The sequence below is a fragment of the Anser anser genome, assembly GCF_964211835.1.
Source record: "Anser anser genome assembly, chromosome: 16".
NCBI classification, from domain to species: Eukaryota; Metazoa; Chordata; class Aves; order Anseriformes; family Anatidae; genus Anser; species Anser anser.
The window spans coordinates 12,973,365-12,991,517 of NC_139737.1; the positions used below are offsets into that span (position 1 = coordinate 12,973,365).

An 18,153-nucleotide genomic window follows, 5' to 3' on the forward strand; every position below is an offset into this window, starting at 1 on the left:
AGCCCCGTCAGGGAGGCTTGCGCACCCCGAGGGGCTGCCCCCCGAGCCCAAATAAGGACTTATAATTAAAAATTAACCACTCCACAGCACCCACCCACCTGCCTCCCTCCTCTCCTCACACCCCAGCATTTGTTTACACACAGGCCCAAGAGAGGGAAACACATCAGAGTATGCACTTTAATATAAACCATGTCATTTTTCTAATGACTCCAGCATGTACAAGGTAGAGGCTGGTACTTAAAAAAAAAAGTTTCAAGACAAGCTTTCCAACGGTGTGAGCATTACCCCAATTTTAGAAATGCCCTTGTTTATCCCTGCATTGTACATAAGTTACAATTTCTTGTCCCCCTTCCTCCTCCCCACAGGAGGACAAAGACTTGGACAGAAAAAAAAAAAAAGACAAGGAAGTGACATTCAATAAGTACACCAGCATTTAAATTAAGGCAGAATAAATAACTCTTCTACATCTATGATCAACTGTGACAGGCAGTTTCAGAGCACCCCGGGAGCATGGAAGCCAACATTGCAGTGGTGTGGAGAGGAGAGAAGCAGCTCTCCTGCAGGGCTCCACCATCCAGCACCCACCGCCCCATGTTCCCCCCCGCTCACGTCAGTGTTTGTGTTCCTCAGAGAAGTCAAGCACATGCTGTGAAAGGATTCCCACCCTCCACTCCCCCCTACCAAATCTTTATTTTGGCAAGCAACACAGCCCCTTTTACATCAATTTTTATCTGGGATTTTTACATACAGCACCCCAGTCCTGAATCAGAGGGAGAGCCAATGATCAGTGGCAAAAACTGGCTCTTATGAAAGGCTACAGCCCACTTCAGAGTTTACAAACGTATAAGCCACCTTTGGAGCGGTAAAAGATGAACAGCGTCTGAGCCCAGGATGAGAAAATGGCTTCCTTCCACAAGTAGCAGTGCTCATCCCAGCTGCTGGGGCAGCTCTGCTTCTTCAGCAGCACCCACTGAATCCACCATTTCTGCTCCAGAGCATTAAAATCTAACACACACCTCTGCTGCTACCAGATTTTTAATGGCTTGGGTGGCATACCTACTGAACTACCCCAGTTTAACTCCAGCCTGGCCACTAGCAACCAGACTACTTGTTCCCCAACCACTTAAATAAGCACTTCCACTTGACGGAAGCCAGTGCTGCACGTAGGGTGAAGAGTTTCCCTTTGTTATAGGAAAGCAAAGCAGTCATACATAGCTGGGCAGCCTTAGTTCCACACGCAGATATGGCTGTGATGTGAATGACGATACATACCTCAACCATAAATACAACCACAGTGAATACAATTCTGCCAAGTAGTACAAGACACTCAGGGGAAAATAATAATAACTGGTGTCCCACTTTCCCTGCCAGGGAAACACACATATAGAGGGAAATCCAATCAGCACAAATTAAGAGCTCTGTTCCATCCCAGCCAGTTAGTGTATTAGTCCCCCTTCCCATAAACCATGAGCAAAGGACAGTGCCATTCCTTTCAAAAAGGAAAAAAAAATAAGAATAAAACCCATTCAGTTAAAATCTGGCTTCTCAAAGCCTTTATAAAACTTAGAAGTCCTCTTCAGTTGGTGCATAAGAAAATCCTAAAAAAGCATCTGAGGCACTGGAGCTGCTGGCTGCCAAGTCAGGCGTGTGGGTGATGGAGGCAGAGATCGCTTCTTGGGTGAACTCTGGATCAAAGTGTCGCAGATCAGCTGGACCAGCCTAAACCAGGGAGCAGAGAGGCACATCACTGAGTGATCAGACCCCAACCTCCTACCTGTATGCAATCTAACACAGCCGCTCTTCCAGTCACCACCACCACATTTGCAGTGCATAACCTACACTTCAGCATCCCTCAGTGTCGATGTAAGAGAAGTGCCTCAGACTTCACAGGCCCAATTCCTTTTGTATTTAAAGTAGATACCAACAGAAATACCCACTTACCACATTGGGGTTGAATGGAGGGGTAATCCTCTTGTTGTACAAGTCATCCCAGTTTATTGGGCTGAAGAATACATGGTTCTTTATCTCAAGCTGTATAGAAAGAGGGGAGGGAGCGTCAGTCTATAAACCTTTCTTTTCCAGCAACTGCCACCTGCTTTCATAGCAGTAAGTTTTGGAAACAAGATTTGGAGCTAACGTGTCCATGTAGGAGTGATGTAACAAGTCCTTAATGCATAAGGGTCATGGCCCTGTAATCCCTTGAAGGGATGATACCATTACATGTCATGTCCTAGCTTGCCACCACATCTGGAACCACAGCATTTCCCTTTGGAAAGGAGTCAACCTCACATGCCCCCTTTTAGGGGGCTGGAAATTTATCAATGTGCATAGAAAGCTTTTCCCAAGGCAGTGCTCTTAGCATGAAAGAGACTCAGTAGAAAGGCTTCCTATCCATCCTCCCCTCAGTCATAAGAGAGGCCACCTACAAAGTCTGTTTTGGCACCCAGCCTCCTCTTCTGGTCCTTATGGAGAAGTCCCTGGAGGATGTCACAAGCTGCCACAGTCTTGCTTCCTTGGATCTGGAGTGGCTTGTGCAGAATGTTGTCATACATCTGAGACACATCCCGACTATAAAAAGGTGGCTAATATGAAAGAGAAGAGAAGCAGCCAGACAAAACACAAGCATAAGGAACCACCAAGGACAGGTCCAAATGAGTCCCACAGGGAGAAGACGGAAACCTGCCATCTAGCTGTTCCAAGGGCAAGGGTATGATTGATCCAGGTGTTGAACCAGGTAATTTCATTCAGAATTCAGTTGTCCATATCAGGTACCATAGGCACACCAGGCTGATGTCACATCATAAGGCTTGAAAATAACTTAAGTTCTCTACCTCGTAGAATAAAATAGACAGCTCCCAAACTTACCAGTCCAAAGAGCATCTCATAGAGGACAGCTCCCAGGCACCACCAGTCTACTGTCCTGTCATACGGCTGCTTCTTTAGCACCTCGGGAGCTAAGTACTGGGGAGAATCAGGAGTAAATATTGGGGTCAAATTATAAAGGAAGGGCTTTGCCTTCATAAGCATACAAACCTGGTTGCAGTCAAATACACTAGGAAGCACACAACTGCACTGCATCTCCTACTAGGCTGTGATAGACTCTCCACATCCCTCATAATAACGTGTTTGAAAGGCACCTACCCCCTACAACCACAAGAGTTTTTCTGGGCTGGAGTGCTCCCTTCCTAGGAAAGGCTTGTACAAGGATTGGCCATTGACCCCAACTCAACCAGCAAACCTGTCCTGCACTGACATATTACATTTGTAACGGGCTCATGTAATTTTGAGAAATGTGCAATTTTCAGACCCAGTAGGTTTGTCCAAAGCAGTGACACTACTGATAACCGCTGCCCAGGAGCGACAGGCAAGAATTTAAGTGACCTGCAGAGCAAGCAGCACATCAATCCTGCTCTCATGCATTAGTCCAAGTGCTATCAGGCTCCCTATCTCAGGCAGGAAAAAAAATAAACAAAGCTCAGACAGTCCCACTTGGTTCATGCTGTACTATTGCATAAGTTTGTCCCAACTGTAAACCAAGGTCTGCCACCAGCAAATCCCTGCCCCTTCTACTGAGCTTGAATACCAAAGTGTCTTGGTTACAGACCCTTCTTCAAGACATCTGAAGGGCAGCAGGACAGGGATAATACCTAGAGCAAAGTGCTGCCAGAATCCCCAGCTCAGTAAGGAGCAGGAAAAGTTCTCCCCAGCAAGGGGGCATTCCCCACAGCCAGATCCTCAACTCAGGACATGAGATTTTTGCAGCTCCTGAGTACCCAGGACACACCGAAGGGTACAGCAAGGCCTGTGTGTGTCAGTACCAGCATGTTCCATGTTTTGCAGCTCCGGGTATCGGTGCAGGTAAACAGCCTGCTTGCAGCTGCCACGGGCCAGGCTCCCAGGGTCAAGGTTGTCTCCACAACCACCTGGAGCAGCCCTGGTGCCATTCCAAGAGCAGGGATCCCTGTCCTGATAATGCAGCAAATTCAAAGTACTAGCCAGCCATTAGAGGTAGAACAGTCCCTGCTGAGTAGGAAAGGCCTCATCTCTACTCCAGCTTCAGGCTGACAACCTCAGGAACTGAGGGCTGGCCAGCTCTCACAGCTCATGTTTTCAGAGATGCTGGGCAGCCACGGGGTCTTTATGGGATCCAGAAGGCTTCCAGCCCCCAGGTCACAGGGAAGCTGCAGCACAGGCCATACCTCAGGAGTGCCACAAAATGTGGAAGTAGTCTCCTCTTGCTCCATTCCTTCTTTGCAGAGTCCAAAGTCTGTCAATACTACATGGCCCTGAGAAGAGAGGAATTTCAGCCCAGCCCACTCTTTCTAAAAAAGAAACAGCATTTCCAGGCACTGGCCTTAACACAGCATCTAATGAATGAACTGGGGCACCAAAATACACATCTCCCCTCCCTCACCTTCTGGGCATCCTACCATGCACATACCTGAGCCTATAGAGAAAATACATAAAATAAATCCAGACTTTTTCCCACACAGGTTTCTCTACAACTACATAGCTGGAGAGACATTCAGCACTGCTGTGCTCTGACACTGCTTTATCCCAGAGCCAGTTTGCATAGGGTCACCAGCAGAGAAGCAGTGACTTGCTCCTAGCACCCCAGCTCCAGACCCAACAAGCCAGGTCCCAGCTCTTGGGTACAGGCAGAGATCTGCACACAGTTGTGTGGGGGGAATGCTCGCTCCCAGTCACAAGATCTGCACAGAAACACAGTGGTACATACACACAAGACCCATGCAGTGGAGAAATAGCTTGGCTTGCAGGACTGTAGCCCTCTGTTTATGATCCAAACACTTCTAAAAACAAAAAGGAAGGCAGCATAAGAGCTGAGCATACCTGGCAATCCAGAAGGATGTTCTCAGGTTTTAAATCCCTGCAAGACAAGAAGGGGTGCTTGAGCAGATCTGGCTAGATGTTTAGAGAAGCCTGATCTGATACAACATCAGCTGAGAACAGGAGCTACCAAGACTTCACAGTCCATCTCACCAGGACCTTCCCAAAGTGCAACCTCCCATCACTGTTGGATATTAACATGCACATGTTAATGCTGAAAGGCTGCTCTCATCACACAGGGTGAGCTGTGAGCCTGTATTTCTCCGTGCATTCATGCAGAAGCTGTCACTGAGTTTCTTACTTCTTTAAGAAGGTGTGTTGTAGATCTTCTCACCCAACCATTTTCTCTCCTCCCCAGTATCGGTCTAGAAGTGCTTACTGCCCAGCAGGCCCCATGCAGTCAGCACACCTCTTGCAGGGTAAAATGCCAGCAGCGCACCTTTTTGTCCGATAGGAAACTTCAGCTACCCCAGTCCCGGTGTTTGCAGTTCCCCAAGACCTCCTTTCCCCCTGCAGCCCTGCACTCAGCCTGGCTGGCAGGCTCACCGCCCCTGCTCCCCCCAGCAGAGGCACATGCCTCACCTGTAGATGATGTTTAAGGAATGCAGGTACCCAATCGCGCTGGCAACTTCCGCGGCATAGAATCGTGCCCGGGGTTCACGGAAGCAGCGCTCTCTTTGCAAGTGGAAGAAGAGCTAAAAACAAATGAGTGGGTTGATCATGTCTTCTCTAGAAGCTGAAGGGTATCTGGAGCAAGCCTGGAAGCCAGCTGCTCAAGTGAAAGCTGATTTGCAGCAAGTGGCACATGAACAGCACCAAATAAGCCCAAATCATGCTGTCTTATTTAGCTCTCTAAGCACCTTTCCAGAAACAGCTTCATTTGCCCTCTTCTTATATCACCATCTCACTTAAGAGCTCTTTGCCCCAAACCTGGCCATCTCCTGGTCTAGTTCAGACTCTTTGCTTGCTACAAAGCACATTATAGCTGTACTGGGGCAATGAAGAGTAGTACCCATACAGAGCTGAACCACCCAGAGACCCCTGTATGGATTAGGGCCCCCTATATAAACAAGGCATCCATGTTAACAGCATCTCCCAGCCAGTTTCTGGTAGCACAGAAAGAGGCAGCTGAGGAGAGCAGCTTGTGCAGGTCAGAAAGAGAAGCCTGACACAGTGCAGAGGCATCACCTAAGCACAAGACTGGGGTCTAGAGCTGGGCCACAAGTGAGTTTTCCATGAAGATCACCAACATCAGCATTTACCATATTCTCCAGGGGATATTAAAGTGTCCCTAACACTTTTCTCAGCATCCTTGCCATGAAAATTAGCTGGCACAGGTCCTATTCATCAACATCTTCACTTAGCTTATAAGTGAGGTAAGTTGTACTGCTGCTAGCTGGTGCTTTCCAGCAAAGTAATATTATGCTTCAACATCATTATCTTCTGACAAGAAAGAGTTGTAGGCAGTAAAGCAGAATGCCTGGGAAGGACCAAATAGAAGATTAAAAATAAAGCTTGTACTCACCTCCCCCCCATTTACATAGTCAAGGACAAAGTAAAGCTTCTCCGAGGTCTGGAAGGAGTAATGGAGTCCCACAAGGAAGGGGTGCTTGACATTTTTCAGGAGCACATTGCGTTCTGCCATGATGTGGTTTTGCTAGCAAAAAGCACGCAAGACATTAGATTTTCAGGCAAAACTCCAGTCCAGCCTGCTGCACAGGCTCACCCCTGTTTTGAAAGGAGCTGAGAGCCCTATGGATCATCTCCAGCCCCAGGAAGGGAAGCACTCTGCTCTCAGATGGATTCATCTCAGTCCTTTCTCCATATTCCCATGGCACAGAGAAATCCATGGTTAACATGTGAGCTGTCTACATGAATGCTTGCCTCGATTACATTACCAGGATTGCTCACACACTGACCACTGCCTGCGGAAGCAGCTGGGGATAGCAGACATACCTCCTTTTTCTTCAGGATGGTTTTCTTATGCAAGACTTTCACAGCATAAAAAGTCCCATCACACTTGCGTTTGGCCAGGAGAACCTGGAACAGAGTCACAGACGCAGGTTTGAGTCTCATCTTCTGCTGCTGTTAGTGTTTCCTCACCAGCTGAACGCTCTTGTCAGTGATTATACTGAGACTATGACTTTGGAGGGTCAGGTACAAAGGCTTGAAGCCCAGGCTCTAGCCCACTGGCTCCCCACACTCAGGACTTTCACATTGCTAGAAAGAGGTACGCAGCATCCCTGAATATCTCTTACACACCCAAAAGAAAGTGGTTTGGGAGCATTCAGAGAGACTCATTTAAAGACGATCACTACCATTTTACAAAGCACAGCCTTGTCTGGGCATCCTCTATTAACTGAAAGCATCTGAGACTTTAAAAATCAAGAAGTACTGCTGGTCGCTATCACCGCCTTGAGCATGAAACACCCCCATGCTTCTGTCTAGAGAGATGGCAGGACAGCTCCAAGTACGAACGGACAATGAAAACCTCTCTCAGGTCCCATCTGGTCTCAGTCCCCCTCCGAACATGGCCACGTTCCTCAGGAGAGGTGCAAGCGAAGGACAAATTCCTTCAGCTAGGACATCTTCCAAGCTGCCTGCAGAGAGCTCCAGCCCACCGGCACAAACCCACTTACCTTTCCAAAGCTTCCTTTGCCAATAACCTTCAGGAAGTCAAAGTCTGTTGGCTTGGCACTGTTGAGCAAGAGCGAAGCAAGTTAATGTTTCTGGGAGAAAAAACATGCAACAGCAACACTTCTGTGGGAGCAGTGGTCCTTCTGGGAAACAGGAGCTTTTGTGAAAGGGATTAAAGGGCACTGGGCAGGTGATCCTCACGGCCAGCCAGCTGGGGACTCACACCGCATATGCCAGTGCGCTGAGAAAAGGACAAGGAACCTCTCAGCAACCCACCTGCTAAGACAGTTTATCCCCATTTCCAGAGAAAAAGTTAGTGAGGGAGCAAACAGAAATAAGAAAAGTCTTCCCCTAGTATCCCTCAGAAGAGAGGGACGGGACAGAGGACTGAAGAACGATTGTAATACAAGGATGACCTGCAGCTGGATGTGTCAGAAGCCAGCAGGTTGGTGTTACCCACGGGGTTAAAGGCTGAGTTAATGCAGTTGTTCGGTCCTTCGTGACCGCCACCCACCCGAGGCACAGGAGCTGACTGCTTTCCCCTGCCAGATCTCTTCACAGCAAGCTCCACACCCTACCTGGCTGCTGCAGGGAGCTTACTTTGGGTTAGCAGAAGGTCCGAGGTTGATGTTGTCAGTTGGCGTTGGAGGCTGGAGAGGACAGGGGTGTTTGGTATTAGTCACAAGGAGCACGCCGCTGGTTGTGCTTGCCTGGCCTCAGCACAGCATCCCCCACCCTCAAGAAACACCCATCAGTGAGAGATGGGATGGGTGCTTCGTTAAGCTAATTGAGGGGAAAGGGAGGAGAGAACTACGCACTACAGCAGTATCACAGCCTCCCTCTTCCAGTGAGGAGTTCGGTACCTATGCACACATGCACGTAGCCTTCCTCCTGTTCCCAGTCCCCAGGAAGCTTCCTCTCCCCAGACTCTGGGAGCATTACGCCTTTCCCAAGATCTGTATAGGACCTCTTCTACTTTTTCTCCACCCAGCATCACCCACAGGGACAAGAGAGGACTAGACCTCCCAGCATGCTAACACAGGCTCTCCTCCTTGCCTCTCCCACAGGGCCAGCCCCCTCTTCATCCCAGTGAGGATGACTTGCCAGCTCAGACCCACGATCTCACCTGAGCGCTGGTGTCTGGGCTCCGGGAACGATCCATTAAAAAAGCAACTCGTTCAGCACTGGGGAAGAGAAGAGCAAGGAAGTATTGACAACAAGAACTTAAAAAAAATAAAATAAAAGGCAGCTTCCCACCATTAACCTACCAGGGACCAGTGCATGCTCCCCTTATCAGAGAAGATCCCAGCTGAGCTCCCCAGATATCCCCCAGCAGCACGGCTGCCCCCAGGGGTAGGGGCACACGTGCTGGGGGGCAGGGGACATGGGGCACACTGGGCATGCCAACAGGAGGTCGGGGAGAAAAGCTTCTTGGGTGCACAGGGGGCTCAAACAAGCACAGCCTTCCCAAACGCCATGCTCAGGGCACTGACACACGAAGCCCAGCAGCAGCACAGGGTGAGGGCTGGACGGGGCTGCAACCCTCCAGGCAGGACCAGACCCACCCCGAGCAGTGTCCCAGGCACCAACCCCACCGTGCAGGGATGCTGCAGCCCCCAGCCCCACACCCAGGCTCCCATGCAGGGCAGCTCGGGGCTGTCAAATTGCAAGGAAAAGGGGATGGGGCTTCAGCAGCACTTGTTGGCTCAGACCTGCCCCGTGTGAGCATCACTGGGTCCTGCCACCCCAGCGATCCCCCTTGGTTTTAAGGTTTCCCCTACAGCCCTTGCAAAAGCCAGGATTAAACAGATGTCAGAGAGAGAGGGGAGGAGGGGAAGAGCTCTGTTCCCTTCTCCTGCCCCAGAGAGCTTTGTCCATCCCCCCAAGGCCCCACCAACCTCCAAGACCCCACAGAGAGGCCCTGTAGGCTCCTATCCCCCTGTGCCTCAGCCTCCCTGGTACAAAAGGGGCCCTGAAGACCCCACCAGCCCCCCAGGGTCTCACCTGCGAGCGATGCCCCTCGCCACCCCCACACACAGATCCACAGCCATCCCAGAGCCCCCTGGCCCTGCAGCAGAGGGGACACGGCCGGAGACGCCGGGTGGCAGCGGGCGCTGGCGGCCGCCCCGGGGACAGCCCACATCTGGCCCGTGCCAGCCCGCTCCATCCACCGCCGGGCTGGGCGTTGTGGGGCTGGGCTTTTAAAGGGCTCTCAGCCCCTCAGGGGCTTCGGTACTCACTACGAGCAGAGCCTGGAGCCGGACGCCTTGATGGTTTGTCCTATCCTTTCGCGGCCGTGCTTTATAAGTTCTGCGGGGAAAGTTGGAGAAGCGGAGCCGATCAGCTGGCGGCGCAAGCACGAGCGCACAGAGGCATGTTTGTTCTTCACTGACCTTGCTCCTCTCTCCACAGCCACCCTCCTCCCCCTTCCACCCACATTCTGAAATACCCAGGGAGTTATAGGAACCAGGACGGCTCCCCTCCCGCCCCCACCTGGAGCTCTCGGTAGGGCAGGAGCCCCAACGCAGGCACCCTCTGCCAGGGCAGGGAGGGGACTCGGGCTCCAGCACCACCACCAAGCCTCCGCCAGGCGCCCCGAGTCCCCAGGAGGGACAAGGGGAACGCTCACAAGGACGATGCTGTGCTGGGGTACGTCACACGCTTGGCACATCCACTGCCCCTTTCATTCAGGACCGGGTAATTAGGGACATGAATGAGACCTTTCAGGGCCCCGCAGGAGGTGAGCCAGCACACACATCGCGATGAGCGGCCCGAGGATGCGCAGCCAGAGCCAGCACCGGGATTCCCACCGAGGAGCATCCCCGTGGGCTGCTGCCACCACCCATCATCATCACCTCCGAGGAAGAGCAAAGCCCCGAGCCCACCGCACGGAGCGAGTGGAACAGCCTCGGGAGCACAACCTGAGCCGGGGAGTTCCTTGTTTTGGTTAGCAGGAGATAGCAGAAATATTCAAAGGCTTGTCTGCACTCCGGCTCAGCCCTAGTTTTGATTCTGGAGGGAAGGAAAGATTCAAAACATTCACAGAAACACACGCTTTTCCAACAGGACCGGTGAGGAACCAGCCAGGCTGTGGCTTCAGAGTTTCTGAACGAGCAGGGAAAGCTGGAATTTGAAAAAAAAACAGCAGCCATTCAGCTTCCGTCAGCCTGGTCACCGGCACGCTGACCTTGCCTGATAACTCACCCCACAGCAGCTGCAAGGGCTCGTCCCACAGGCACCCCCAGGGGGACAGCACCCAGACAGGTCAAGCCCCATCTCCTCCCACTGGGCAGAGTCCTCCTTTCCCTGGCCGTCTGCCTGGATCACCGAGGTCCGCTGGAGGTCACCCGAGCTGGGGGCTACACCTGTCCCACACTGCTGGGCAGGCTGGCCAGCTCTCGCAGCACAGGGGTGAGCTAACCCAAGGCTCAGTGCTGCGCAGGAGGCGAGCAGCATGCATGTGGAACAAGCCCCCAGCTGCAAACGGCAGCGGGCAGAGGGTGATGCAGTGAGGTCTCCCAGCTCCTGTGTAAAGCAGCCCAGCCAAGCCCACGCAGCTCAGCTCTTCACTCCTGGTGTGTGCCCGCAGCTCTACCAGCTGATGCAGCCTGTTCTTGCCAGATCTGAACCCCCACAAGCCTGTTTTTAGACCTAGAATCAGGTTAGACACCGCTCCGATCCCAGACTCGGGGAGGAAAGTCGCTCCTTTCAGGCACAGGTGGACATTTTGCAGCCTGGGGGTCTTGCAGAGCACATGGGCAAGCCCTGGGAACGCATCCATTCACCTCGCAGGCACCTGCTGGCAGTGCAGGATGCAGGACAAGCCCCCAGCTGCCCCGAGGGGCTCGGACAGCACTGCTCTGGTGAGGTCTCCAGGACCACAACGAGGCAGAAGCATTTCTGCTGAACAACAGCCGGGAGCTCTGCCGGGACCACAGCCACGCGCCCTACCCTGCTCGGGCTGCTCCTTTGCTGCCCATGGTCAGCAGGGGCTTGTGGAGCACCTTCACCTGCAGCGTTCTCCAACCAGGCTGTTTCATGAAGCGTCTGCTCTGAGACAAGAGCCTCTCTCCGCACTGAAGCGCGAGGCACAGCTTTAGGACACTGACATCCCCATCCTGCAGCACCTTCAACTCCGACTCTGAGCCTTCTTCCCCAGCCTGAGCGTACCTGCAAAGCCAGGCTGGCTTAAGCCTCCCGAGCAGTCAGAAGCTAGACAGGCTTTTCCTTATCACTAACAAATCCTACTCCCCCTGAAGCACAAAGATTCTCCAAGCGCACACATGCAGAACAACAGAGGCAGAACTAGGTCAGGGAAACACACCGAGCTCGTGGTTATCCATGCCCGGCTGCACCCCTCGGCGTGCCTGCTGGGGCACGGGGATGCTCCAGACACGGCCAGGGCCACTGACAACATCAGCAAGTGAGTCTTTGAGAGTTTCACAGCAAGATGTGACTATTACACCCCGGGAACACCAGCTGCTACACCCCACACCCCCTCCTCGCAGGGCTTCACCCCACCACACCGCCCAGGGCACCCCCAGCAGCAGCCACCCGCGGGCACACCGCGGAGCTGCTACTTACAAGCCGGAGCAGTTACCGCAGCTCGATCTCCCCCCAGGAACATCCCTCGGTACCGTGCGCTTCCTTCCCAGCACGGCAGAAGCAGCTCCCTCTTCCTCCAACAGTTCTGCCGGCGGTGACCCACATTCCCATGCCAGCCCAGCGATATTTGCTACAAACACATTACTAATGCAACGCGCACCTCGCCGAGCAGCAACCTCATAGACTCGTCATGTGCGGGCTGCCTCCCACCCTCTCCCTGATGTCACCGCTCCCCACCTAACCTAGATTGCAAAACCCCCCCCGAAGCGAGCTCCTCATCCTCTCCCATGCCAGGGGCTGGCAGCAGGTGAGGCAGGGCCGGCCCCAGGACAGCAGGACGGACGGGGCTCAGGGCTTACAGGGGAGCACCTAGGGCAGCCAGCAGCTCCCAGCCTATGTGCACGGCATAGGGGGGATGCCCCAGTTTCAGCTCGGAGAAGGAGCACAGGGGAAGGTGGGAGAGGAGGACTTCTGCAAACACATGCTTCTGCTGGCAGAGGAAGTGCTCAAGCTTTCCTCTGCTACAGAGCTACGAGAGAGCTCCAGGCCCGCACTGAGCTCCACCTTCATTCCCATTGAGACACCACAAAAAGCCCAGGAAGAGGTTAGGAAGGACTTTAAGAGCTTCTTCACCTAGGGAATCTTCCCAAGCTGTCCCTGCAGAGCTCCCAGCTCAGCCAGCTTTCTCCTGGGGACCCCATCCCCCGCACCCAAGGGGCACCGCAGAGCAGCCCCAGCCCAGAGCAGGCTGTAGCCCACACAGAGCCCTCTGGGTTTTAGGGGAAGAGCTGCGTGCAAACCTGGAAAGCCATTTGTAAACCTGGAAAGCTGTTTGTAAGCCTGGAAAAACAGCAGGTAGCTCCAGCTTGCAGCATTGCACACAGAAATAAAAACCTGTGAGAACAAAGAACAAAGCCTTAAACACACACCTGGGAGCACATCTACCAGCAGAGCCCGTGTCGGGAAGCACTGGAAGCAGCCCACGGCAGATGAGCACGGACACCCCTCGCTCCCTGTGCTCCCCATCCTCATCCCCCGCTGCCAGCAGCTGCCCCACCAGCCCAGCAGCTCTGGGCTTTCTCCAAAACCCCAGCAGGGAGCAGCTTTGCCTCCCGCACTGGTGCATGGACACCAGCACCTCCACCTCCCCCGGGTGCTCATGCTTGTGCAGGCTCCCTGCAGCCCTTTCAGGAGAGCAGGAGGAACTGATCAGCAGCTGAGGTGGCAAGGCACCTGCTGGATATACCCAGGGACTGGGAACTCAGCTGGGGGTGATGGGGTTGGGTGGGGAGGGTGGGGCGGAGCCAGTTGCACCCTAGCAGGCATTTTGGGTGGTTCAGAAAAATTTCCTGCACGTTTTAGTAAGCTGCTCATTTGTCTGTGGTCACGTGGCTTGGAGGATGGTTGAAACTGCCCTTTGGTTCGGCTCAAGCCCAGAGACGCTCCTTCCAGTGGCCTGGGGAGGTGACAGCTCAGGGCAGCAGGGTCGGTGCTTTGCAGCTGCATTAAACGCAACCACAAACACACGTGGAGAGGAAAACCTGGTGTCGGAGGCATGCAGTCATTCGCTACAGCAGAGATTAAGCTCTGAGCAAAGGGAGATGTTGTAGAAGGGCTGGTGTCTTCTCTCTCTCATCATTAAAAATAAAGCAGTCTCTTTTTGCTGCTGTTGTCATTTCCTATAAAATCTCCTGCCCGTGGCTGCAGCAGGAGGAAAGCCAGCCCGGGCTGCGGGGTCTGCCTGGCTCTGTGCAGGGCCAGCGAGGTGCTGGGGGCTGCAAACCACAGCGGCTGGGAGCCAAAAGCCACCCGAGAGAGGGGCAGCAGCACGCGGCTGGGAATGCTGTTCTGTCTCAGGCCAAAGCCTTATGGCTTTGCTCAGCCACCATCCTCAAGCTGTTAGCACATCGTTTTTAAAAATATCCCATTATGTTTTTAATGGAGGATTTTTTTCCCCTACATTTTCTGCCTCTGCTTGCTCTGAAATGCTCATGTTTCAGAACTCTTTCAGCAGCTAACTGCTATTTGCAAATCAGTATCTTCTTTTTTTCTTTTTAATAAAATTCTCAGTATTATTGTCAAAATCTACTTGACCATGTTTTCTACAGAGAAACATATTTAGTTAAAAAAATATTTTCACAGAACCACAAAATGGGTTCGGTTGGAAAGACCCCAGCCCAGGCTGCCCCCAGCCCCACCCAGCCTGGCCTCGGGCACCCCCAGGGATGGGGCACCCCCAGCTCCTCGGGGCAGCCTGGGCAGGGCCTCGCCGCCCTCAGAGGGAAGGATTTCCTCCTTAATTTTTGTAGCCAAGGAAGAGAGAGCGGAAGTATTCTGGAAGGAAGTTTCACCAGCTGGAAGACAAAATACCCGACCTGGAGTGCTGTCAGCACTGGCAGCCGGTACCGATAGAGAAGCTGCCCCTGGGCTGGTGCCCGCCCTCACCACCCCAAAGGCTGTTACCCTTCGTCTTCCCCAGGGCGGTGGAGGAAGGCTCCATCCAGGCTGCGGAGATAAAGGCAGCCGAAACCGTCCCCAGTCCCACACCGGGCGTCCTCGGGCAGCGTGGCTCCTGTGCAAAGGCGAAGGGCGCACGGTGAGAGGAGAAACGGGCAGGAGGGAGAGCTGGGCAGCTGCTGCCTGTAGGTGCTGCAGGGCACGTGTGTTATATGGGCACACATCCCTATAGGTGCTGCAGGGCATGATGCACTCATCCCTCCAGGGGACCAGGAATGGGTTTGTCCCACTCCCCACCCAGGACCCACAGGCTCAGGGGATGCAAACCCCTTCCCCTGCAAGCCGTGTCCCCATGTGCCAGCTGTGCCCCCGGTGTACCAGCTCAGGAACTCGGCTCTTTAATGATTAACCCACGGCTGCAATTAGGTATTTGCCAGCGGATCTCTACGGCAGCACAAGGGGGATGCCCTTCAAGGGATGATCCCCAACTTTCTCTCTCTCTCTCTCCCTCTCTCTCTCCTGTACATTCCATTTCAAAATGTTTTATGCAGCTATTATGTCAGGATTGTGTATGGTTAAGATAGGGCGTGCTATCTTAATCTCCCTATCAGGCAATATCCATAACCATAACCATAAACGTGTCACTGCCAGAGGACCTGCGTGGGCCCGAACCATTAGAATTGCTGGGAAAGTCCAGGTACGAGCAACACACACATTTCTCCAGAGAGCACCAAGAAGTCGCCCTCGCCCTGCAGCGAAAGGTGACCTGAGGTGCCCGAGGTGCTACCTGGGGGATGTTCGGCCACCCGGTTACCTGTGCCCTGGTGGAGCAATGGGGTGGGGTAGGATGGGGATAAGATAAGATAGGAATAGGGGTAGGATCTGAAAGGATTTAAAAGGTCTGAGCCTGTTTCTTCTTCTAACAGGACTCAGTAAGGACTGACTAGCCATTTGGTGATCAGGTTCTCTAAAATCTTTTTTTTTTTTTCCCCTACTTTTTTCTTTTAGCTTCATAAAGGCAGGGCTGTGCCCCCGGCATTGCCCTTGGTTTGGCAGGGAGTCCCTCCTGGCGGGTCCCATGTTGCCATGAAAGAGCCAAGAGGAGACCACTTGGGATCTGTTTTTTATCCCAAAAGACAGCTAAATGGGCTTGAGCATCCTCGAGGCTATAACCCCCGATAGGATTATTGCCATTGAACTACTCAGCTGGGACATTCTTGCTCCCAAGCTTTGGCCCCAAGCACAGCCTCGGGACCGGCTAACCCAGGGCCAGGAGCAGCCCCTCGGCCAGCCCAGCCCGTGCAGGGCAGGTGCAGCTCCCTGCCTGCCGTCCTCTCCTCCCAGCACCGCCCCGGGACACATTCAGTCTGTACGGTTGAGGCTCTCCTTACAAAATAACCCGGCTTTTAGGGATGAGCGTGTCTTTGCCCCGCAGCACACCCCCCGAAGCCAGCCTGGCCCGCCCAGGGCCGCCACCAGCTCGGGGCAGCGTGTCACCGGGGACAAGGGCAGGGCTGCAGTTTCCCGGCCGGATTGAGCAGGGTTTAGCAGCCAGGAGTCGGCTCCTGGAGCCACACTGACCCCAAACCGGCCCCTCTCTGCTGGCACTGCCGCGGCTTTGTTAGCAAGGTGTATGGGGGCTCGCAGCTCCCAAAAACTGCCCCCCAAACCCATCTTGCTCAGGAGGGGACTGGGGGCTGCCCCCTTGGAGAGATGCTGGACACAGCGACCCGGAGCCTCGCGGGGCCCAAACCCCATTTCTGTGCCTGTGCCCCCGGTGCTGGTGCTGCCCGAGCCTCCTGTCCCGCTGCAGGCGGTGCGGGGACGCTCGGTCCCCGGCTGCCTTTGCTGAGCTGCCAGCTCCAGAAGCTGGACAGGACCTAAAAACACCCGGGGCTGCTCCTCGCGGGGCCCAGGAGTGAGCTGGCGGGGGGCTGCGGGGGCAGCAGCGCTGGAGGCTCCTTCCCACCCTGTCCCATCATGTCCCTGCCCTGGGGCAGGCACATTTAAAGCAAGAAACCTTTCCACCTGGATCACTGCTTCCAGCAGTGCTGTGCTCCTCTCTGGAGTTGCTGGGATTCCCCCACAGCTGGAAAATGAGCCCGATTTAGGAAATGCGAGCCCGATTTAGGAAATGCAAGCCCTCCGCTTCCAGCTGCTGCCCTGGGGCCAGAGCCCCTGCGCCCACTGACTTTGTGCCCAGCAGCAGGGGACGACCCCTTCCCAAAACCTCTGCTTCTCCCAGAGTGCCTCAAGCCCTGGTGAAAAGCTGGGAAAGCCACAGAGGAAGGAGAAAGGAGCCCGGCGTTACCTGCGGGGAGCGCGGAGCAGGAGTCCTGGCGCAGGGCAGCAGCAGCTGTAGAAGGCAGCACTCGCCTCCCTCCCTCCCCTTGTTTTTGTTTTGGCGATTCGGTCTGAAGGTCGAAGGAGAAATCTGCAGGAGTGGCCTGCGGTAGGAAGTAAATGATTACCCGGCCACGAGGGGACGGGGGAACCGGGAGCCGGGTGGGAGAGGAAATTCCCTCCCTGGGGGATTAGAGGGCAGCTTGCCCCTGGGAAAGTGCAAAAGGTGAGACCAAGGTGCTCCTGGCTGCAGGCTGTGCCGGGTCACCGCGAGCCGTGTGTCACCTCTGCAAGGCCAGCAGCAGCACCAGGCAGCTGGGAGAACCCCTGGGCACGGGCAGGACCCGCTGCTGGTGCTCCGGCAACACATGGGGCTTGGCAGCAAGGCAGGAGCACAGCGAGGTGGAGCCGCCCTGGAGCCTCGTCCCCATGGGGCAGGGGCAGGGACAGGACAGGGACGTCCCTCTGGACAGGAGATCCAAGCCAAAAAATGAAATCAGAGCTATTGCCCTCTATCCGGCCTTCCCCCATTCACTCCCTGTCCCTCTCCCTTTCCCTCTGTGGGTGCCTGGCACTGGGATGTCCCCAGAGGGGTCACCACATCCCTGAGTGGGCACCTAAGTAAGGCTCTGCCGGCTGGGCACACTGGTGGAGTCACTGCTGGCCACTGGCAGAGCCTCCAGCTCCTCACCCAAAATGCTGAAGCAGCCTGAAACACGTGCTTCGAAGCGCTGGAGGTTCAGGGGGTCAGGACAGCACAGGAGAGGTCACCGAGTCCGTGTGATGGGGACACACAGAGCCACGGGTGTCCCACGTGGCGAGGAGCAGGCGGAGCCCCCGCGCCTCCCCAGCTCTCCCCGATGTTCCTGCCTGGTGGCACGGCCGTGAGGACAAGGGGATTTGACATTGCCCTCGTGTCTCGGGAACTATCCCAAACAGAGGTCCCCGTTGTGCTTGAGGAGCTGCGAAGACACGGAGCGATGAGGAAATGCTCCCTCCCGGTGCCGAGGGGCCTTTGTTTCATTCCTTTTCAGAGTGAGAAGGTCCAGAGGGCTGCTGCAGCACACGGCCAGGAGCTGCAGCTCTGCAGACAGAAGCCATTTGGAGCAGTTCGTACTTCCCCATCCCGATGCTTTCCCAGGCTATTCCTGCTTTAAACCCGCTGCTATTTCGGGCTGTGCTTTGCTCACCCCGCCGCATCCCCTGCGTAAAGGCCGCGTGTCCCCAGCAAGGCCGGCTCCAGGGGAGCTCTCCCGGCACCAG

At 54.4% G+C, this 18,153-nt stretch overlaps 1 protein-coding gene across 5 annotated transcripts; it reads right to left on the reverse strand.

The window, feature by feature from the left end:
- Positions 1–163: 163 nt before the first annotated feature.
- Positions 164–17,000, reverse strand: SGK2 (serum/glucocorticoid regulated kinase 2). Of its 5 annotated transcripts, XM_083801748.1 has the most exons (15): positions 16,859–17,000; positions 14,554–14,662; positions 9,726–9,795; positions 8,612–8,669; positions 8,086–8,135; positions 7,488–7,545; positions 6,805–6,888; positions 6,374–6,505; positions 5,431–5,543; positions 4,852–4,888; positions 4,200–4,286; positions 2,866–2,961; positions 2,427–2,582; positions 1,942–2,031; positions 164–1,719 (listed from the first exon to the last, which is right to left on the reverse strand). In XM_083801748.1, the coding sequence occupies exons 2-15, from the start codon at positions 14,588–14,590 to the stop codon at positions 1,564–1,566; spliced, it is 1,224 nt and encodes a 407-aa protein (XP_083657874.1). In that variant the 5' UTR covers positions 14,591–14,662; positions 16,859–17,000; the 3' UTR covers positions 164–1,563. The 5 variants fall into 5 exon arrangements, with proteins under 5 accessions (XP_083657874.1, XP_083657876.1, XP_083657872.1 ...); XM_083801750.1 differs by lacking the exon at positions 14,554–14,662 and having other exon boundaries at positions 16,859–16,924; XM_083801746.1 differs by lacking the exons at positions 14,554–14,662; positions 16,859–17,000 and adding an exon at positions 13,020–13,313.
- Positions 17,001–18,153: the final 1,153 nt, after the last annotated feature.

What these genes read in the sequence shown, in the direction of transcription:
- SGK2 (XM_083801746.1), bottom strand. Translation starts at nt 13,251, where the DNA reads ATGAGCACCCGGGGGAGGTGGAGGTGCTGGTGTCCATGCACCAGTGCG. An exon ending in GCTGGTAGATGTGCTCCCAG is followed by an intron (nt 9,796 to 13,019) that starts GTGTGTGTTTAA and finishes CTTTCCCCGCAG; the next exon opens with AACTTATAAAGCACGGCCGC. An exon ending in GCCCAGACACCAGCGCTCAG is followed by an intron (nt 8,136 to 8,611) that starts GTGAGATCGTGG and finishes TGTCCTCTCCAG; the next exon opens with CCTCCAACGCCAACTGACAA.